A 17,743-nucleotide genomic window follows, 5' to 3' on the forward strand; every position below is an offset into this window, starting at 1 on the left:
TTGAGGAAATACAATCTGCTTTCTGAACAATGTGAGATGAATATAGTTGTGGTTTTGTTAGAAACCAAGCTGCAGAGTTTGGGTACAGAGCTCAACTTTTTCCAAGTTCAGCCGTGGTTCTTGGTTTATCAGCTGTATTTCCCTGCAGGGCTCATTTTTGCAACAGCTCTTCTTACAGAGCCTGCTCCAGTGTACGTGAACACTTGCGTCCGGAGCAGATGGCAAAGGAGACACTGCTGTCAGCCAAAGGTTCTATCAATCACTCATGGGCCTTAAAATGGGAAGGGAGGTCCCTCTGTAAAGTCAAGATTCACCAACAGAAGAAAAGCTTGGGTTTCACCACTATTTTTCTATCTGCAATCAAAAAATGGGCAGAAACATACAGAATAAGCCCCAGGCCATCAAAGGGGAAAGTAGCAAGTTCTGAAAATGCCTCTTGGAAGCCAGAGTCACCCCAGGTCCCATGCAGAGATGCAGTCTCTTGGCAGCACCAGGCGCACATACATCCCACCCGCTGCCTCCCAGCCCATGGCACGAGTCACCCCGAAAAAACCTGCCAGAGCCACAAGGACGCTCAGTCACATCTAGCTTTATTTTAATCCCGTCAGAAAAGTTCAAGAATTACACCAAAAAATACTTCAGTCTCTGCTACCTACTGACAAAAAATACACCACAAAATTATAAACTGTTCAGTGGTTTGCTGGAGTTTTGATTGTTGGTGGAGGGGGTGGTTTGTACATTGTAAGTGAGAAATGGATTTACAGGTGGAAGGAGAAGGAAGGATAGGAAATCAGACAATGGCATTTGGCACTACATTTTTAGCTACACTATACAGTTATTTATCATGATGCCTGTTAGGACTGAGGAGTTCTGCCCTCATTTAACACCCTCTAGTGTCTATGTATGCAAAATGGAGGGCAAAACTGCCCAATGCAGGGGAAGAAGGGGCCAGTTCCTAATTTCCATCCCAGTCTACCACAAATCTGAAAAAGCAGCCTTCGTCAAATGTGAACCTTGCCCTCCCTGTGCACTCTGCTCCTGCTGCTCACTCTCACCCTGCCTGTGCTCCCAAGGAGCAGAGCTGCTTTGCAGCAATGACTTGCAGCTCTGAAAAAGGAGAATCCTTTTTTAAATCCCACCAGTCTGCACTAACTGCACATGCCATTTGTGGGGAGAGGATGTTTTACATTAGCCAGGACTGGATTAAGCTTGGGGTCTGGTCTGTGTTGGCAAGCAGAGGTTTGATGGGACTCTTGGACTCTGAGAGCATGCTACAGCCATCCCTCTGTACTTACTTAGAATGACATTAAATACTGAAGTACCTGAAGCTGAAGGAGGGAAGCAAGAGTATCCCATTTCATGTGTGAGGGAAAATTAGGGGCTGAAAAGTTAGAGGCTCAATACTATTCCGTACTATCACCACTCTTGAGAGGCTCCTCAATTCACAATGGCATTTCTTTGTCTGCTGGTGACGCTCAGGAGAGAGGTCCCAAAGGATGAAGCCTCATGAGAATTGTCAAAGGTCATGCAGGAAATCTGTGCCAGAAGCAGAAATAAAGCCCTGATCTCCTGACTCCTAGTCCTGCATTCAGAAGTATATTCATGATATCACTATAGCAGCCTCTGTCTGCTTCCATCCTGTTCTGTATCCAAATAGCGACCACAATTTCAGCCTCAGAACCCAGTCAAAATTACCAGCACAGTGGTGGCTCATTATGAATGCCTAGATCTTTCTGGATTTACTTAGGCCACTGTGCAGAGGTGTGTGTACGTGTGTTTCCATGTGTGCATGTTTGAGGAAGGAGGGGATGCTTCTATTTCTCTATCAGCAAATGAACACTGATGCTAGATTCAATTTGACAGCAATATTTCCCCCCGCCCCCGTGGCAAGCTAAGCAACATCACAATGTCTTTGCACCAGGTTCTTTCTATCCCCTCTCTCAAAAGGCTTTCAGCTTTTCCTTCCCTGCATGTTAAGCCTCTGTCACAGCTTTCCAGCTTTGCGGGATTCTCTTTGCTGCTTTTATCCTCTCTGGCTGTTTATCTAATTTGCTTTTTTTGTTTTTTAATTTCTTTTTCTAACAAATAGTTAAGCAATGATTTAAAAATATTTTTACATCGTAAGGTACAGTCAAACATCAAACATGCCTTTGTACAAGAGCTCGACTCAGTAACAAATCAACGAGAACAATGCACGAAAAGAAATATCCATTAAGATGACTCCTGCACTTGGGTTTTACTTATTCCTGTCATGCTGTTAGCACAGCACCCTCAGCTTAGAGCAATGCAGTATAGACATGGTGTTGTCCCCCCACCCTCCCACTTGGCCCATCACCACTTGTTAATTTTAATGACCTTCTGTCTTGGCAGCCTTGGCTTCGTGGTTTACCGATCCTGAAGACAGCCAGGGTGATACAGCCCGGGAGCTGGTCTGCTTGGCCATGCTGTAGTGGCTGATGACAGTGTAGAACCTGCCCCGGGAGTTGGAATCCTGTGCGGAATAGTACGCATCCAGCGAGGCCGGGATGCACCGCTTGTGCTGGAAAGGGGGAGAAAGCAAGAAACTTTAAGAGTGATCCCATCAGCCTGAGGCTCTCACTTTAAAAATCATAGGGTTAGCTGTTCTCATGGGTGACATTTGACTCAGACTTGCTGCAGCGAGAGCGTCTGCTGCACAGCCCTGACTGCCCTTCAGTGCCGCGGGAATGCTTAGAGTCAGGCGGCAGCCTTCAAAACCTGTTGCTATTGGCAACCTTGATGGCAGTTGATTTCACCCGTGGATGGGAAATGGGGACTGTAAAATGAAGGTATAACTGGTTTGGTTCGTTCCTGGCATGCACAGAGACCAAGACCCCTTGCTGGAGTCCTAGCAAGGCTGGATGAGCAGCTTCTGACACATGCTGGACTGAAAACTCTGTAGAGCTACATCCAGAATTAATCCTCAGACAGGTAGAGGACAGGCAGAAGCAGAGTAAGCTGCTTACGTGCTGCTGCTCTGTTGCAGTGTGTTATCTCTAGCCTGTAGGATGACCACCTTGGTCAGGGATGGTAGGAAGCATAGCCCAGCTGGCCAGCCCTTGTCAGAGCTTGTTGTCTGGGCAGACACTGCCCATGCATCTCTGCTGCGCTAGTATGGACACTCATTTGCTAACAACTGCATAGATAAAACAATTTGTTTTGCAACAGCTGTAAAAGAGCAATCAAATGGTAACAAACGTCAGACTGGTTGGTATTCACTGAAGTAGCACCAAGGACACAAAGGGCTCCAGGTGCAATTATTATTTCATTATGAGTTCCACCAACTCCCAGTTCAATGTGACCAATTGAAATGTGAGTCCAAAACCTTTAATTTTTTCGGAAGTTCAGGTTTGGATCTGATTCTGAAATTCATGATTCTAACTTCATTTTCATATTAAATGAGGGAATAATTCACAATGACTAATAAATCAACATCCTCATTCTATTTTCCAGCCCACAGAGTATCCCCAGTGCAGTCAAGACTCCTGTGAGTTTATGAGTTCAGGTTTTTTCACAGTAGAAGTTTTTATTCCCAGTAAGGAGTCAGTGAACTCTTTTACAAATGTTTGTGGGTTTTTTTAAATCTCAACAGACCAGGCAAATAGTTCTCTGTGAATATTCATTCTAAAATCACTGGGCAGTGGGGTTTTAGCAATGAAGTTAACGGTTTTGTTCTTGATAGAGGCTCTAAAGCACCTAAAAAGAAAGTACATGGGCAAATTTGGATTTTTATTTTTTTTTTTTTTCACAAAGGGCACATGTGCCAGCACTCTGGGAATTTGCTTTGTATTAAAACGTATCCCAGTAAACCTCAGTCACTTGAATGTGTGGGAAGGAAATGCAGGATTCCAGCTGCAATAAATCTATTCACAAATATGAGGGATTGCTCCTGAACATCTGTCTGTAGTGTTCACCAAATGCTAATCCCAACAATTACAGTGTAACAGTAGCTGATGGAGGCAGATGCGAGTCCACATTTCCCATAACACTTTTCCCATTTCAACACGTTCTTGCCAAATGTTCTGTTTGGCCTGGTCAAAAAAACAGACTAGAACTGTAACCATGTAGGCAATTAAAGTCTATCGTTATCTCAGGCAATTCATCCATCTGAAGTTTCTTACCTTATAAACAAATCCATCTGGGCAACTGTGGTCATAAGTAAAGGCTTTGTATACCACAAGAAACACTATGCAGGCAAGGAATGCAAGAGCCAGACTTATGAGAATAGTGACCTACAAAAGAGGGATAATGTTACTCTACATATGTTAAAATGGCATATGAGCAACCTCATAATTAAATGACTTACAGTAACAGCCATTCTAACAGACTGCAGTCTTCACTCCACTGTGCAGTACTTAACTAAGCATGGTAATTGAATGAATGCTAGATCCAATAGCCCTGAATTCTCACATCATTTCCATCCCCCCACAGACCTTCAGAAGTGCACATTCCTGTGTTTAACCCCTTGCAAATGTATGGGTTTTGCTGAGGCATTTGGTGTTCTTGGTGGCTTTGTATTCCCATGCTCTCAGCTGTTCAATCAGCAGCATCATCTGCTGGCCCAGCAGGATCCACCAGCAGCTGGAGCCCACATTTGAGGTCTAATCTGCAGATAAGCTAACCATGGTGAGATCCTGCTTTTCTGATAGCAGCAGTAGGTGAGCAGGTAGGAAGAATGAAGCCTTTGTAGCATACATGTCTTTGTGCCTTCTGGGCAATGCCACAAGGATGAGTTGTGCCTCAAGTACCTTGCAGAAGGGAAGGTGGGGAAAAGGGAATCCTCTATCAGAGCTGTAAAAGGACAATACCTCAACCAAACAAAGCCCAGCATGTAAATCCTGCAGCATGTCCAAGAGCAGATGCTGGTGTTGGGGGTACCAGACTCAATACCTTCTTTGGGGCTCAGATATTCCTCCTCTCCTCATTCCCAAGCAGGTTATTTTGCTGCACCATTCTGTTTCTCTGCTTTAGCTCCCTTCTCTCCAGCCCTTCCAGGTCCCTCTTAAATAGTTCCTTCAACAGCAAGTTTCCTGGCCCCATTCTAATGTCTGTACTGAGGCCCTGATCCTTGATTTTAGCTGAGCTGTGCCCTCCCTAAGGACTGAGCAAGGGTCCCAAATGCACTCTCCTTTTCTCCTTCCCAAAAGCTTTCTTGGTCCCAGCTGTTAATTCCACAAATGCAGCATAAATGGCTCTGGACTTCTACTGCCTAAACTACAGCAACCCATCCTGTTGAGGCTGCTGTCTCACACTGATCTGGATTGGCATGAAAAAAATATCATAATCCCTGGGGCTCCAGTGTTACCATGCAAACTAGAGCTCCTAATCAAATGAAATCACTTACAGAGATGATGGGGGTGGGAGCAGCAGTAGGGGAAGCATTTAAAGCTGCGGTGGCTTCCCAGCTTGCTATGGCTCACTGGCACTGAGCACCAGCAGCAACACCTTTTGCAGGATGTTTACCTCCATGGGGAAGGGACTGCAATGTTCCTGCACTTGATGAGCCTGTGAGAGCTAACACTGAGGAAGTTCCTACAGCAAACGTCTGAGGTCGGACATGGTTTTACAGCAGGGACAGCGATCAATGAGGCTTTTTCCTATCCACAACCTCAGTCTGTTTCCTTCAGAATCCCACTTTCTAATCGTGCCACCAGAAGCTGAGCCCAGGGCTGCAAATTTTCCCTGGTCACAGCAAAAGCCATCTACTGAGACAACCACAATGGTAGGATGTGGCAGAGGCTGTGTGTCTGACCCTGGCTAATACCCCTGCCTGCAGGCATGCTACTGCCATACCATGCATGTACCCACCCTCTAAAACATGCCCCCAGCCGAGCATCAGGGCTGCACCCAGCTGTACTAAATGCAATCATTATTATTTACTGCCCTAGCAAGGAAGAGGTACCAATTTTCCAGCTCCATCTAGTCATACAGGGCTTCTCCACCATTTTGTCACACTTCTGTCACAATCCTCTTTATTTTCTCATATAGGTAAGGAAATTGAAGAGTAGGTACAGGCAGAAGTTGCCCCTTAATTAATGTACAGGAGACTGGTGATGGTAGGAAGTGGGGAAATGCAGAGATAACTCCTACAGGGTAGTGCACAGGCTTGTCGGGAACATCAGCTTATAAAGAGCAAGTGCGCACATCTCAGAATTCATAAATATAATATTAACGACAGTATTATGTAATATTACTAGTGTTATATCAATAAAGATATACAAATTGCTTAATGTTCATTGGTTCATACCGAATTTTGCTCTAATTCTCTCCTTTTCTCATCATAGCAGCTGTAATTTTGAGAACCTGTATGATAAGCAATCCCTGCATAGTCTCAGAGGGCCACTGAATTGCTTGCAGTGCAGGAAAAGACTTCTCACCCTCACCAATCCTGCAGAAAGATGCACTGCCTGATGAGATGCATTCCTACATTGCACACAGCACATTGGGACTGTTAGTCAGAGAAGCTAAAGCAGCCCTGGTAATGCCACCTGCAATGCTGGAAGATCCAGAGCTACAATTTTGGTGGCTGTTTTACAACAAACAGAAAGAGTGAAGGTAAATTTGCATGCATGGTGTTAAATCTGACTGAATACATCCACTTCAAAACTCAGGGAAGAGAGAGGTGTGGAGACTGTATCTAGCAGGAGATATTCATAAGAAGTTCATTGTTAAGTCAGAATATGTTAGAATAAAGTGTAAAAAGGTAAGAAGATTGGGGCTAACAGGCTTTTCCAATGATGAACAGTTCACTGAAGCCTCAACCTGCTTTTTAGAATAACTGCTCATATTAACCTCCTCCATGGGGCCTAATCTGCTGCAAAATGGGTCAATTAAGCAAAAGGCAGCTGCAGAGGAAGAAGCACTTACTGCTGGATCTCATAAGAGAACATGTGTAAGAGAGTCCTGGTGTGCTCAAAAGGTAGCTGGTAGAAAAGGAGTACAGTTGTATGAATTGCGACTAGTCTGACCAAGAAAATATGGGCTCCACCTCCTCTCCATCAAAGCACACTGGCCTGCAAGTTTGAGCAGAAATATTTCAGACCAGCTCTACGGTAGCCCATGGGTTCCCAACCCAGGGAAGCCATATCCCTTTCCACAGTACTGAAGAAGAAGAAGTCTCAGTTGGATTCATGGAGATGGAAATGGAATTTACCATGATTTCTGCCCCCAGAAGAAGTTATATTACACCAGAAGAAATGAAAAAAAAGTGCCTTTGAAAAAGTATAGTCAAAAGGAGAGAGTTCCTGGGTTAAGTACCAACACTTAACAGGAGACCTGGGAAAAAAAGACCCCTCTCTGAAAAGACCCATCACAACCCAGGTCTGGCATGCCAGTGTGGAAGAGCATTTTTCCCTGTAGAATATGTGTTCATCAACTCTTCCATCAACTCTTCCTCATTTAAAACGGGAGCATGTTAGGCCAATAACAATTTATGTAGTAATACAAAGATGACAATGACACAAGTCCCCTTTGAGGTTAGCCTGAAGGCACCGAAGCAAGATGTACATCTTGCTCTACCAAAGCCAATGCTTATAGGGCAGCCCTGGCTAGAAATTCAGAAAACAAGAACTGCTCAGCTCTCCAGTTTGCTTGCTCTGCCCTAAATGCAATGTACACTGGAAAAAAGAAATATTGCTTGGATTAAGCTGAAGGAACAAACTTGTGCTCAGGGCAAAGGAAGAGACAAAGGGTAATGAAATTATACTGAATGCCACCTGGGAGCACACAGAGCGTAACTGGGTGAGGAAGTACCTCTTCTTCCTGAGAAATAAGCAGCTACTCATCCTCTAGCTTTCTCTAGTAAATACAACCTTCATCATCAGGGCTAGCACAAGCTGCACACCAGCAGGACACATACACCCTGTGCTATGACTCCTCTGGCTCTAATATCTACCCGGTTCCATTCTCCCCCTCTGCACCAGTGAAAGAGGAATATCTCTGAACTGTCAGCTGTCTCCCTCCCCTAGAACCACTGTGTCTGCCTTCCCCAAGAGTTAACACCAAAGTTGCTTTGAAGGCTTCTCACCCTGAGCCAGTTAAATCAACCAAGTTCCTCCTTTAGCCTTCAGAAAAAGAAAGAATCGAGCTGCTTGGAGCAAGAATGAATGTCCCTTCCTTTGTTAAATCCCACGTACATGCACAGCTTATGGAAATGACCATTAGTAATGTGACTTGACGGGTTCCTTTCCTCTTGTCTGCCCACTGAACCCCTACAAATAATAAGTTCTCCTCTGCCTGGCAAAGTGCTGACACCCAATTCATTACCTCCCAGGAGCAGGTCACTCCACTGAGCTCTCCCCTCCCTCTGGGGTGTAATTGAGCCCATTCTCACCTCGCTCCTTCTTTCATGCACTTGCAAAATTACAGCGTGACATAAGATTACACATGATGACACATAGTGTAAAATTGCTCTGGGATGAAATGTCACGTAAGATGTTAAAACCCAGAGAAAAGGGAAGAAAAATCCATCCCTGGATATTTTGCCATGCCAGAGCTAAGATCCAGAGCATACAGAGCTTCATTAACATTCAAACGCCAAAAAAATCACAGAGCTGCAATACCTAATAAACCTCCACTTTTTTTTACGATTAACATGAACCTTGGCAGTCTCTAAGCAATATAAACACTCACAGAGGGGAAATAAAATTTAGCAAGCAGATAAAACCTAGAAGTGCTGCAGGCATGAATCTGTCACGTGTGACTGCTCGAGTGGGTAGAAGAAGGGGGGATATTTGCCTGCCCTTTCCCCAAAGTCTCATATGATTCCTAAAGGTTCCCTTAAGAGGGGAGTGTCTGCTGGAATGGAGAAGAGAGAACAGTATTACCACACCAAAAAACTCCCCATCCTCCACAAAACATGGAAAGAGGCCCTTACATCCGTGAACGATGATGTCAACCTCCCATCAACAACAGCGCACTTGTCTTGGTTCCTCCCCACCTTCCCCATAGATGAAGTACATGTTGCATTTTCACAGCACAAATAAAAAAAAGGATGTATCTTCATCAGGCAACAGCACATAAGTTGTCAATAGGTTTTACTCCAGTGAGATGACATCTAATTGCAATGGTATTCCAGCTAACCCGGCTTTCATGCTGTCCATCTAAGTATCCTTCCCACTCTCTTTGATTTCAACAGCTGCCCATGACTTTCTTTTCCCATCAAAAAAACCCTTTTTCCCCTCTCTAGCTACAATGAAAAGCCTTATTTAAAAGCAAACCAGAGAACAATGCCACATCCAAACAGCAGGGCATTCTTTTAATAGCCTTTTCCACTGCAAGGTTTCTACATTTTTATTCCTTAGTGTTTTCCTTGGCAAAAATTTGTGCCATTATTCAGAGAGGGTGTGCACCCGTCATTCCCCATGGAAGAAGAGTAGGGATTTGATTTTGTCCCTCCAAAAATCAGGCCTTAGGGGCTTTGACAGCAATACTGATAACATACCACAGAGCCTGCAGGCAGCTACACACCAGCACTGGGCTGGTACTGACTGTCACACAAACCAGTGAGGTATTTTGGTGCCGTAGAGCCCTGGGAAACCTGAACTCTCTGGAAATACCTAGGGGGAAGAAGGAAGTGGCGAAAGGTGGATCTTGAACAGAGGTTGATGGGAACACTCCTCACAGAGCAGATATTTATAAGGAAGGATTTACACGCAGTGTAGTGGGGGAAGGGTCTGTCAGCAGATGGCATTTCCCTCAAATTTATGCACTGTTTGAACCAAGTTGACAAATATTTTTTTTCCCAGTGGGGACTGGATGCAGACGGCTCTCTATTAGTATTCAGCATCCAACCTGTGCTGCTGAGATGTGGGGGGTGTGGGTTTGTTCCCACTGAAAGCCACATATTACTCGCATTAGCAGCTGGAGGAACATAACCTATAATCAGGGCCCTGGTGTCAGGGCTTGTCGTTCCACCTTTATGCTTCGTTCCCAGGCTCTGCTGATGGTGTCACAGATTGCAAGGACTCAGTATAAAAATGGTAAAACCAAAAATGGATAGGGAGAGAAAATAACATGGGCATTCAAATGTAACAGTGAAACATAGAAGACATTCTACAAAACTGTGAAGCAACACCTTTAGAGAAGTGGCGTTTTTTCTAACCCAAACTACAATTAATCTATTAAATCAATGACAATTAATCTAACAAATTTACTCTGTAGAATAGGGTTGGCAAAAGGAGCTCAGTAAGATTCCAAAAAGATGAGACATTCATATAGAGAGCCTCCACATGGCTTGAAGTAGGGCTTAAAACAAAGGGGACAGCCCCTTCTACCTCCGCCAAGTTCTCATATTTGTTGGCATGAACCAGACATTTAGACCCAGATCCACGAAGGCAGCCAGGTATCTAAACCTCCTTTAGTTTCCTACAGGACACTAGAATCAGTAGGCACGTTCTGTAGGCTCAGGTTTCTTCAGAGGGGTGAGAAATTGTCCATTTTGGGTTTTCACACACTGCCTTGACATGTCTCCCTCTGGGTCACTAAAATGGGTTTCCAAATGACATGGTCAGCTACTCTGGTACAGCACTGCAATCCTTGTGCTCCACTACTAAAGCTCAAACCCATCACTGCTCATACTCAGGCAGCAGCCTTATCATCTGCTGTCTAAAATTCATCTGGAAAATCACTGTGCTGCCCTTTGGGGGGAAAACAGCTGCACGCAGTCCAGCTTTGGAGGAATACAGCACATACCACATGCTATTTGTGGATCAGGCACAAACCCCAGGTACCCAGGCATTTGAAACCACCCTCCATTGGCCACCTAAGTGGAGAAATTCTCAGGATGCAAACAGATGATGTGATCTCTATCAATCTGTCTGATGAAAACAGCACAGAATATCTCTTCCGTGCTCATGCAGCTCTTGTAAGAGGCTGGCATGCAGGGGTTTCATCAGCATGGGTGGCACTTCTTAGCTATCAAGCATGATTTTTCTTCTAAACCTGGCAAATAGATGTTTGACTCTGGACACCTTTCCCACTGCTCAGAGCATGCAATATGTATGCTTATATATGCTCAAAATCGGAGTACAGCCAAGAAGACACCACAACCAGTAAAAGCATTGCTGCCTATAGGAAAACCAGACAGACAAGCAGCACCAAGAGTTAATGCTCTCAGAACACAAGGTTGTATGTTACTGTGGAGATCACTTTAATTGCCAGGTAAAGATCATTTACCACAGAAAAGTCCTTACAAAATTCTGCACAGTCTTCCTAGTCTTAGCAGATGTGATGTGAATAAGGGACTTCAGAAGCCAGATGCCTCTGTCCTGGCACTGCAGCTTCACCCATTTCACGTTCAAGTTTATCAGGAAAGGATGCCACTGCCAACACCATGTCTGGTTTACAAGATACCTTCAATGTCGCCGGGTATTGGGAAATTTTGTGACCTTTAATAGTCAGTTCAGTTGAAGAAATTCTCTTGGGTTTAATTTTCTCTTCGTAGAAGAAGAAAGACTCTCTGAATGAGGCAAAATTTGTTGTAAACAAAATTGGCAGAAATTCTGTCAAGGTTATTTGCACAAAAGAGCATAAAAGCTATGCTTGGATAGGCAACAAGGCTCTTTCCACAGTTTATGGCCACGCCATTACACCTGGAAACCTATCAATCCCATTGACAACTTAGTCAACCTGCATGCAAGAAAAAAAATCACAAAATCATCAATTCATTTGCCACAGGACCAGTCCCAGAGGTCCTGGTTCCCAGTAGAAAGGTTTCAGCTGTGAGTGCATCTCAGTGTATGTTCATACACTAATGATCTCATTACAAGGATTTCTGCTTGACAGTGAAAAATTCAAGTGGGTAGTTTATCCCCTTCATCCTGTAACTTCTTCCAACTCATAATTAGACATAAGATGGACAACATCAGATCTCTACATGAAAGCTACAGCTAAAGTGAAAGACTCGGGAGCACTTCCCAGTGCCCGGATCTAGCCGTCTATCCTGGCTGCCTTGCATCTGTATGCCAGGATGAAATCCAAGTGTGAACCACCCCATCGTTTGAATCCATTTTGCTATTGTAAGAAAACTCAGGCATGTAGGCAGGGAGGGAGCCACGGGATGACAGGATACTCGGATCAATCAGGGGGATAAGGAGTCTGAAACACACCCCAAGAAGAGCTGCTCCACTGCTTAGACTCAGCCAAAGAAGCGTTGTGGTGCATTGCCCAGCACCCTGTTATACAGCCTGATCTGTTCTGCAAGTAAAAATTACTTGGCTGCACTTCTTCAAAAATGTCATTTCACTCCTGATTTTTAACAATCTTTTTGTAATAAGCTGCTGATTTTGCTGATCTTATGGCAACAGTTTAGTCTCTGAAATTTTTAAAGACTAATGGGCAAAAAAGAGACACAATTGGGTCTTCATATTTGCTTGGTACTGTTGTAGGATTTGTCCTTCATTATTACAGCACAGCTTTCTTCCAGGTGGTGTCCAGATTCTTAAGTAGCATCTCTTAGGAGAGGGAAATGTCCTTAGTTATGTATCTAAATATTCAGAGCTATGGGAAAATACTCCTTAGTGCTGCATGGCTTCTTACATGAAGCTTAAGGGTTAGAGTTTTTTTGGTCCTTTTCCTTAGAATTCATAACCATAATCCAATTTGGCCCCACTTCTCCTAAGAACACTGAACACCATCCATGAGGATGGCATGATCTTGAGGTCCCAAAACATCTCACATCTGCTCCACTATTTCATGGGTTCCTTTCAGCCCACCCAGCCCAGCAATCATAGTCCAAAAGACTCACAGAGTAAAGAAAGGGTTATTTCTCCAACTACCCTAAAGCCTCAGAGGTATCCACTTGCAACAGCACTATCTGTCTCTGGGCCAGTTTGCTATCCCAGCCATGTCCCTGCTGGCTCTACCCATTTCTGCACACACCACCCCACCACCGCTACACCAGTGAACCTCTCCAACTTTGCAGATCTTAAAAAGAAATGTCTACCTTCCAAGATGACCACGTACACACCAGCAATGCCTCTGCTCTGCACCTTGTAATACTGTGAGCGCAGCACGAGTGTGGAACAAGAACACCGTGTTTCTAAGCAATTTGTCGAATAATTAAATTATGTGCACAATAACTAGCTGGCTCAATTATATTAGCCAGTCTCCATCATGTAATATAATTTCTAGTGGCTGTTTAGGCACTAATAGCCTCAGATCTTTTTAACTGTGTCTGGTGCCAGCTGCGGTCTGCATGACATCTTTCTGTGCCAAGTCAAACCCCTTGAATGGAAAATTCATGGCTCGGTTTCCAAGCCCCTATTCCTTGTGGAAGTTCTAAAATGTCATTTTCCATAAGGATGCTTCCACCACTGAATATTAGTGAATTTCCACTTAAGTAAATAAAAAGCTCTGTTTAGTTTGCTTTTGCTTTTCTGCCATTTAATGTCATAAACCAAAAATCGTTCATCACAATAGGCTGGTATGTTGAGATGCTATAACATTGTTTCTAGGAACACCAAACAAATACATGGCCTTTTTGGCAGACCATAAAGGTCTTTTCGCCTTCCTCCTACAAAGAATACCCTACAAGGGTATTTTCTTCCTTTCTCAACTATCATAAGCCTTTCCTCCTTATTTCTGTGACTCTGCTACCTTCAAAAGAAAAGAAGAAAAATCCCAAAATTGAACAAGTGGGGTGACTCAGAAACACTGCTTATAAAGGTGTTTTTCTTCCCAAACCCATGGTTCTAATAACACCTGACATACCCTTCCGTAAGCAATGCTGGAAAGAGGCTTCATTCCAGATGACTAATTTGAGATGGTTTTTCAATTAGTGGGATCGCAACAGTCAGACACATCATCTCCACAGCTAAGCCTTCATCAGCAACATGCTGCCATCTCCCATTGCATCATGCAAAGCCTTGGCAGTGACATTTCCTCCAGCCACTTCATGTGGGACATGACAATGGATGCCTCAGCTCATCAAGGGCTCTTTTTAAATGCATTAACAGGAACACAAGATAAATCAAGTCATCGATAAAATGTCTCATTGCCTACCCTTTGCCTGCCAAGACTCAACCTCTGAGGAGTCACAGACATGCAAAATCTTCCCTTCTTCTTGAACTCTCACATTGGATTTGGTGCAGGGAAAGCATTAGGAGCCCTGAGTAAGGATGGTCCAGGAATTAGCACATGGCAACAGACCTGTGAAATGTAGGTTGTGTTCCTTGCTCTGGTTTGCTATGACACCTGACACACTCAGGTCCAGCTCCACAGCTTGCTCCTCAGTGGTACTCACAGACACTCCAGCAAGATCTCCCCAAACCTGGAAGCATCTCAGTCCTCAAAACCATGGCTTTCTCTGGGCCCATTGTGTGCAAAACCACTCCAGAACCAACACCATCTCACTGCCAAGGATCAGGCTGGGGCTAGGGAAAAGGTGACGTCTGTTTGCTTTATGAAATTACCTTCTTCCACAGGCAGGGCAATTTTCAAAGCAAATCTTTCAGACTTGAGCACTGATGTACTGGGCTAAGGCACAAAATGGCATTCCTCCAGGTATGTTTTCTTGTGTGTTTGCCTCTGCCATCGCTTTATTATATTTTCATTTTACATGTGACACTATCATTTTCCTCATCAGCCATCAACAACAGAAGACTGGATTAAAGAACGCCCAGAACAATTTAAGCTCTTTGTATGCCAGGGCACAAGATAACTCTTCCCTACCACTCCCCAGTCCCACGGACTTCTTAGGTAAAATGAAACTGAAGGTCAAGCTTGCACAAATTAAAACACCTTTGATCAGTGCATTCTTCTGGTTAAAAAAAACCCCAACAAAATAAATTTAATTGGAAGTTTGTTCCTTCAGGAAGGTCAACATATTCACATGCATTTCAGCACCTATGTCTACCATCACGGGTCAGGAAATAGAGCTAATAAGATGGCAGTATTCATGGTCCAGTATACCCATTTCTCTCAAAAAACTTGTTCTTGTCATTTGGGTGCTTCATACAAGGACAAAGTGAGGACTTGGTGAGCAAAGTGTCCCCTGGGTAACTTAAGAATTAAAAGCCTTTCCATTTTAAATTAGAAATGCGAAGCTTTATTGCTGCAAATGACTTACAAATGCTACTCTTTTAAAAACAAACAACAAAAATGAATAATCTAGCTGATTACAATGCCTTCAAAGGCATGAGGCCGGTTCCATTAGCTATGGATCTGACCCAACAGGCTTAATACATCTGCAAGTACTAACAAGAGGGAGCTCAGGTCTGTTTAACATTCAATGAGCGGCCTGTGCTGCTTTATAAATAGACAGTATGAAACATTACATGGAAAAAAAATAAATGTATGAGTGAAGCATTTCACTTCCCTGATTATTATTTTTTTTTTAGCATTCTGTGGTTTGGCTACGAGACTCAGAATGCACTTCATGACAGTCAATAAACTTTGCCTTAGCTTCAGTCAGCTAAAAACCCTTTCCTCCTCCATCCCATTTGGTCCCTTTTGCTACAAGAGCCAAACTAGCATTAAGCGTATTTCATTCCACCTCACCTGCTGACAAGAAAATTACCCAACAAATAGGGTTTACTGTGGGGTGACAGAGATACCAGAACGAAACATGCATTGTATTGCTGGAGACAAAGATGCAGTGTAAGAAATCATTCAGACTAAATGGAAACTGCAATTACATTTTGTAATTAGCAGAATGGGTATCTCCATGCAGTCACTTATAAAAATCTTTGTCAAGCATTTTGTTCCAAAGCAAAAGGTCTGTTGAGGTTTCTGCTCTTTAACTCCTTTCTTCCTCCAATATACCATGGTTTGGAGAATTTAGATTCAGCAGGTCTACCCCACAAACCCTTAGACGTGAATATTCTCTGCGACTTCCATTTTCAGACATTTTCTGCATAGCAATTAACTTTCTTCTTCTCTCCAAATATCAGTTAAAGGAAAAAAATAATTCTGAACAAATCTCTTCAGCTGATTGCTCTATCAGTGCTCACAGATGGCAAAAACAAAATATATTTCAGGTGGGGTTTCTGACTTTGCAAAAGAGTATGTGCATGTGTTTCTGTAAAAAAGAATATAAAACAAGAATACACTTTAAGGAATAATCCATTTCATATAAAAGGCATGTCATTTGTTTGGGTTTTTTTTGCTTTGGTAGGTGGGCCCTAAGCCAGTCATACAGCGCATTCTAGTTAAATCAAAATATACTTTTCCTGTGTGTGTTTTAGACATGGAAACTCTTCATGGCTTTACCAGAAAGCCAGATATTAGTTGGGAACTCTTACAAAAACCACAAACAGGGGAAACTTTGCAAGGTTTATAGTACCATACCTGGGGATGTGATCAGAAATATCCGTTTTCTGGCAGCTGAACCACAAAGCCACATTTGATTCATCCTCACAGCTCCGAATTGTCGCTGATGATCACAAATGGCTCCATCAATCACCTTCATGCAAGCTGTGAGACCAGCTAGGACAGATATAACCTATCCTCTTCTCTCCTCATTACAGCCAGAGGAGGAGAAGAATGATTTCTGAGCTCAGGCAGAAATATCAGCAACATTTCTCGATTCCTTTCATGCATACCAAAAGTAAGAGTCTGAATCCATGCAGGTGCTAGTCTGCATCACATCTCAGTAGACTGAAAGCCAGGCAGGGCTGGGCAGCAGGTTTTTGAGAAAGGAGAAACTGTGACCCTCTGCACTGCAGTGGAAAATATTCAGTTTCCAAAGACAAGGCAAAGCTTGGGCTCCAGAGACAAGTCACTGCATCCCCGTCTACAGAAAACTTTGGTGTAGTGAGAGCTGCCTGACACCTCTGCAAGAAGAACATGACCTCTGCATCTGAGCCCACTGGGAAAGGAGATTCACTGATGGTAGCTGAAAACTCCCAAAGGGAGTGAATAAGCCTCCAAAACAGCAGATCTTACCTACAGAAAGAAAACGATCAAGGCCTGCTAACCACCTACCTCCATGAGCATACAGCCCAGGACTTCCCTTTCCTCTGAATGGCAATGCCTGTCACGTGAAGATCCTTCCACTACAAGAGTACCCTGGGGGTTTGATGGGTCAGATTCTAGTGGTGTAAGCAGGGGAAGCATCTTCTATTTCAGCAAAGCTGTCACGAACAGGAAATCAAGCCCTGGCCCTAGTCCAGAAAAAAATCTTTCTTAATTGGGAGCCAAGCATTTCAGATATTGGCTTGTTTGAGATAATGAACAATTGTTGCATTAATGTCTGTTTTGTAGGGTGTGGCTGAAGACAAACTGATTTTATTCTAAATCCTTCACATTAGGTCAGAGGAAAATAATTGTTTCAATATGAGCATTTCAATAACAGAAACATTTGAATGGGTTCCACTATATTTTAAGAACCTGATGAAAAATGTGGTGAATAATTACATTCACTGGTTACTGGATCTGCATGTATCAGAGCAGTTTCAGGGTGGAGGGATGAGAGGGTTGATCTAATGATAAGAAATACATTGTCATTGCATACTCAAGAGGAATGGAATACACAGCCAATGACTCTGAAAATGAATCTTGCCAACTTGTAGCAAAAGAGTGAAGCTCCCAGTCTTCTTCAGTGAAGTAATGCTCAATACTTGCAGATGATTTTCCCAGGTAGATAAATTGCTCATAAAGCAACATCTGAAATATCTCAGTTTCTCCCCCACACACCCACTCCCAACTTGTTCTGTTAAAGACAAGAACATAGTTTAATTATTCCAGCTCTGAAAGACTGAACTTCAACTTTCTTAGTAAAATGATC

The 17,743-nt window shown here is 43.4% G+C and overlaps 1 protein-coding gene across 1 annotated transcript in view; it reads right to left on the reverse strand.

The window, feature by feature from the left end:
• Window positions 1-573: 573 nt before the first annotated feature.
• NSG2 (neuronal vesicle trafficking associated 2) overlaps window positions 574-17,743 on the reverse strand; it is a 36,578-nt gene continuing 19,408 nt past the window's right edge. The window contains exons 4-5 of the mRNA XM_030504389.1: window positions 4,140-4,250; window positions 574-2,539 (exon numbers count right to left, since the gene is read on the reverse strand). Of these exons, the coding sequence (XP_030360249.1) occupies window positions 2,348-2,539; window positions 4,140-4,250 (303 nt within the window). The 3' untranslated portion in view covers window positions 574-2,347. The remainder of the gene's footprint in view (window positions 2,540-4,139; window positions 4,251-17,743) is intronic.

This window comes from Strigops habroptila, chromosome 12 (genome assembly GCF_004027225.2).
Source record: "Strigops habroptila isolate Jane chromosome 12, bStrHab1.2.pri, whole genome shotgun sequence".
In the NCBI taxonomy this organism is placed as follows: domain Eukaryota; kingdom Metazoa; phylum Chordata; class Aves; order Psittaciformes; family Psittacidae; genus Strigops; species Strigops habroptila.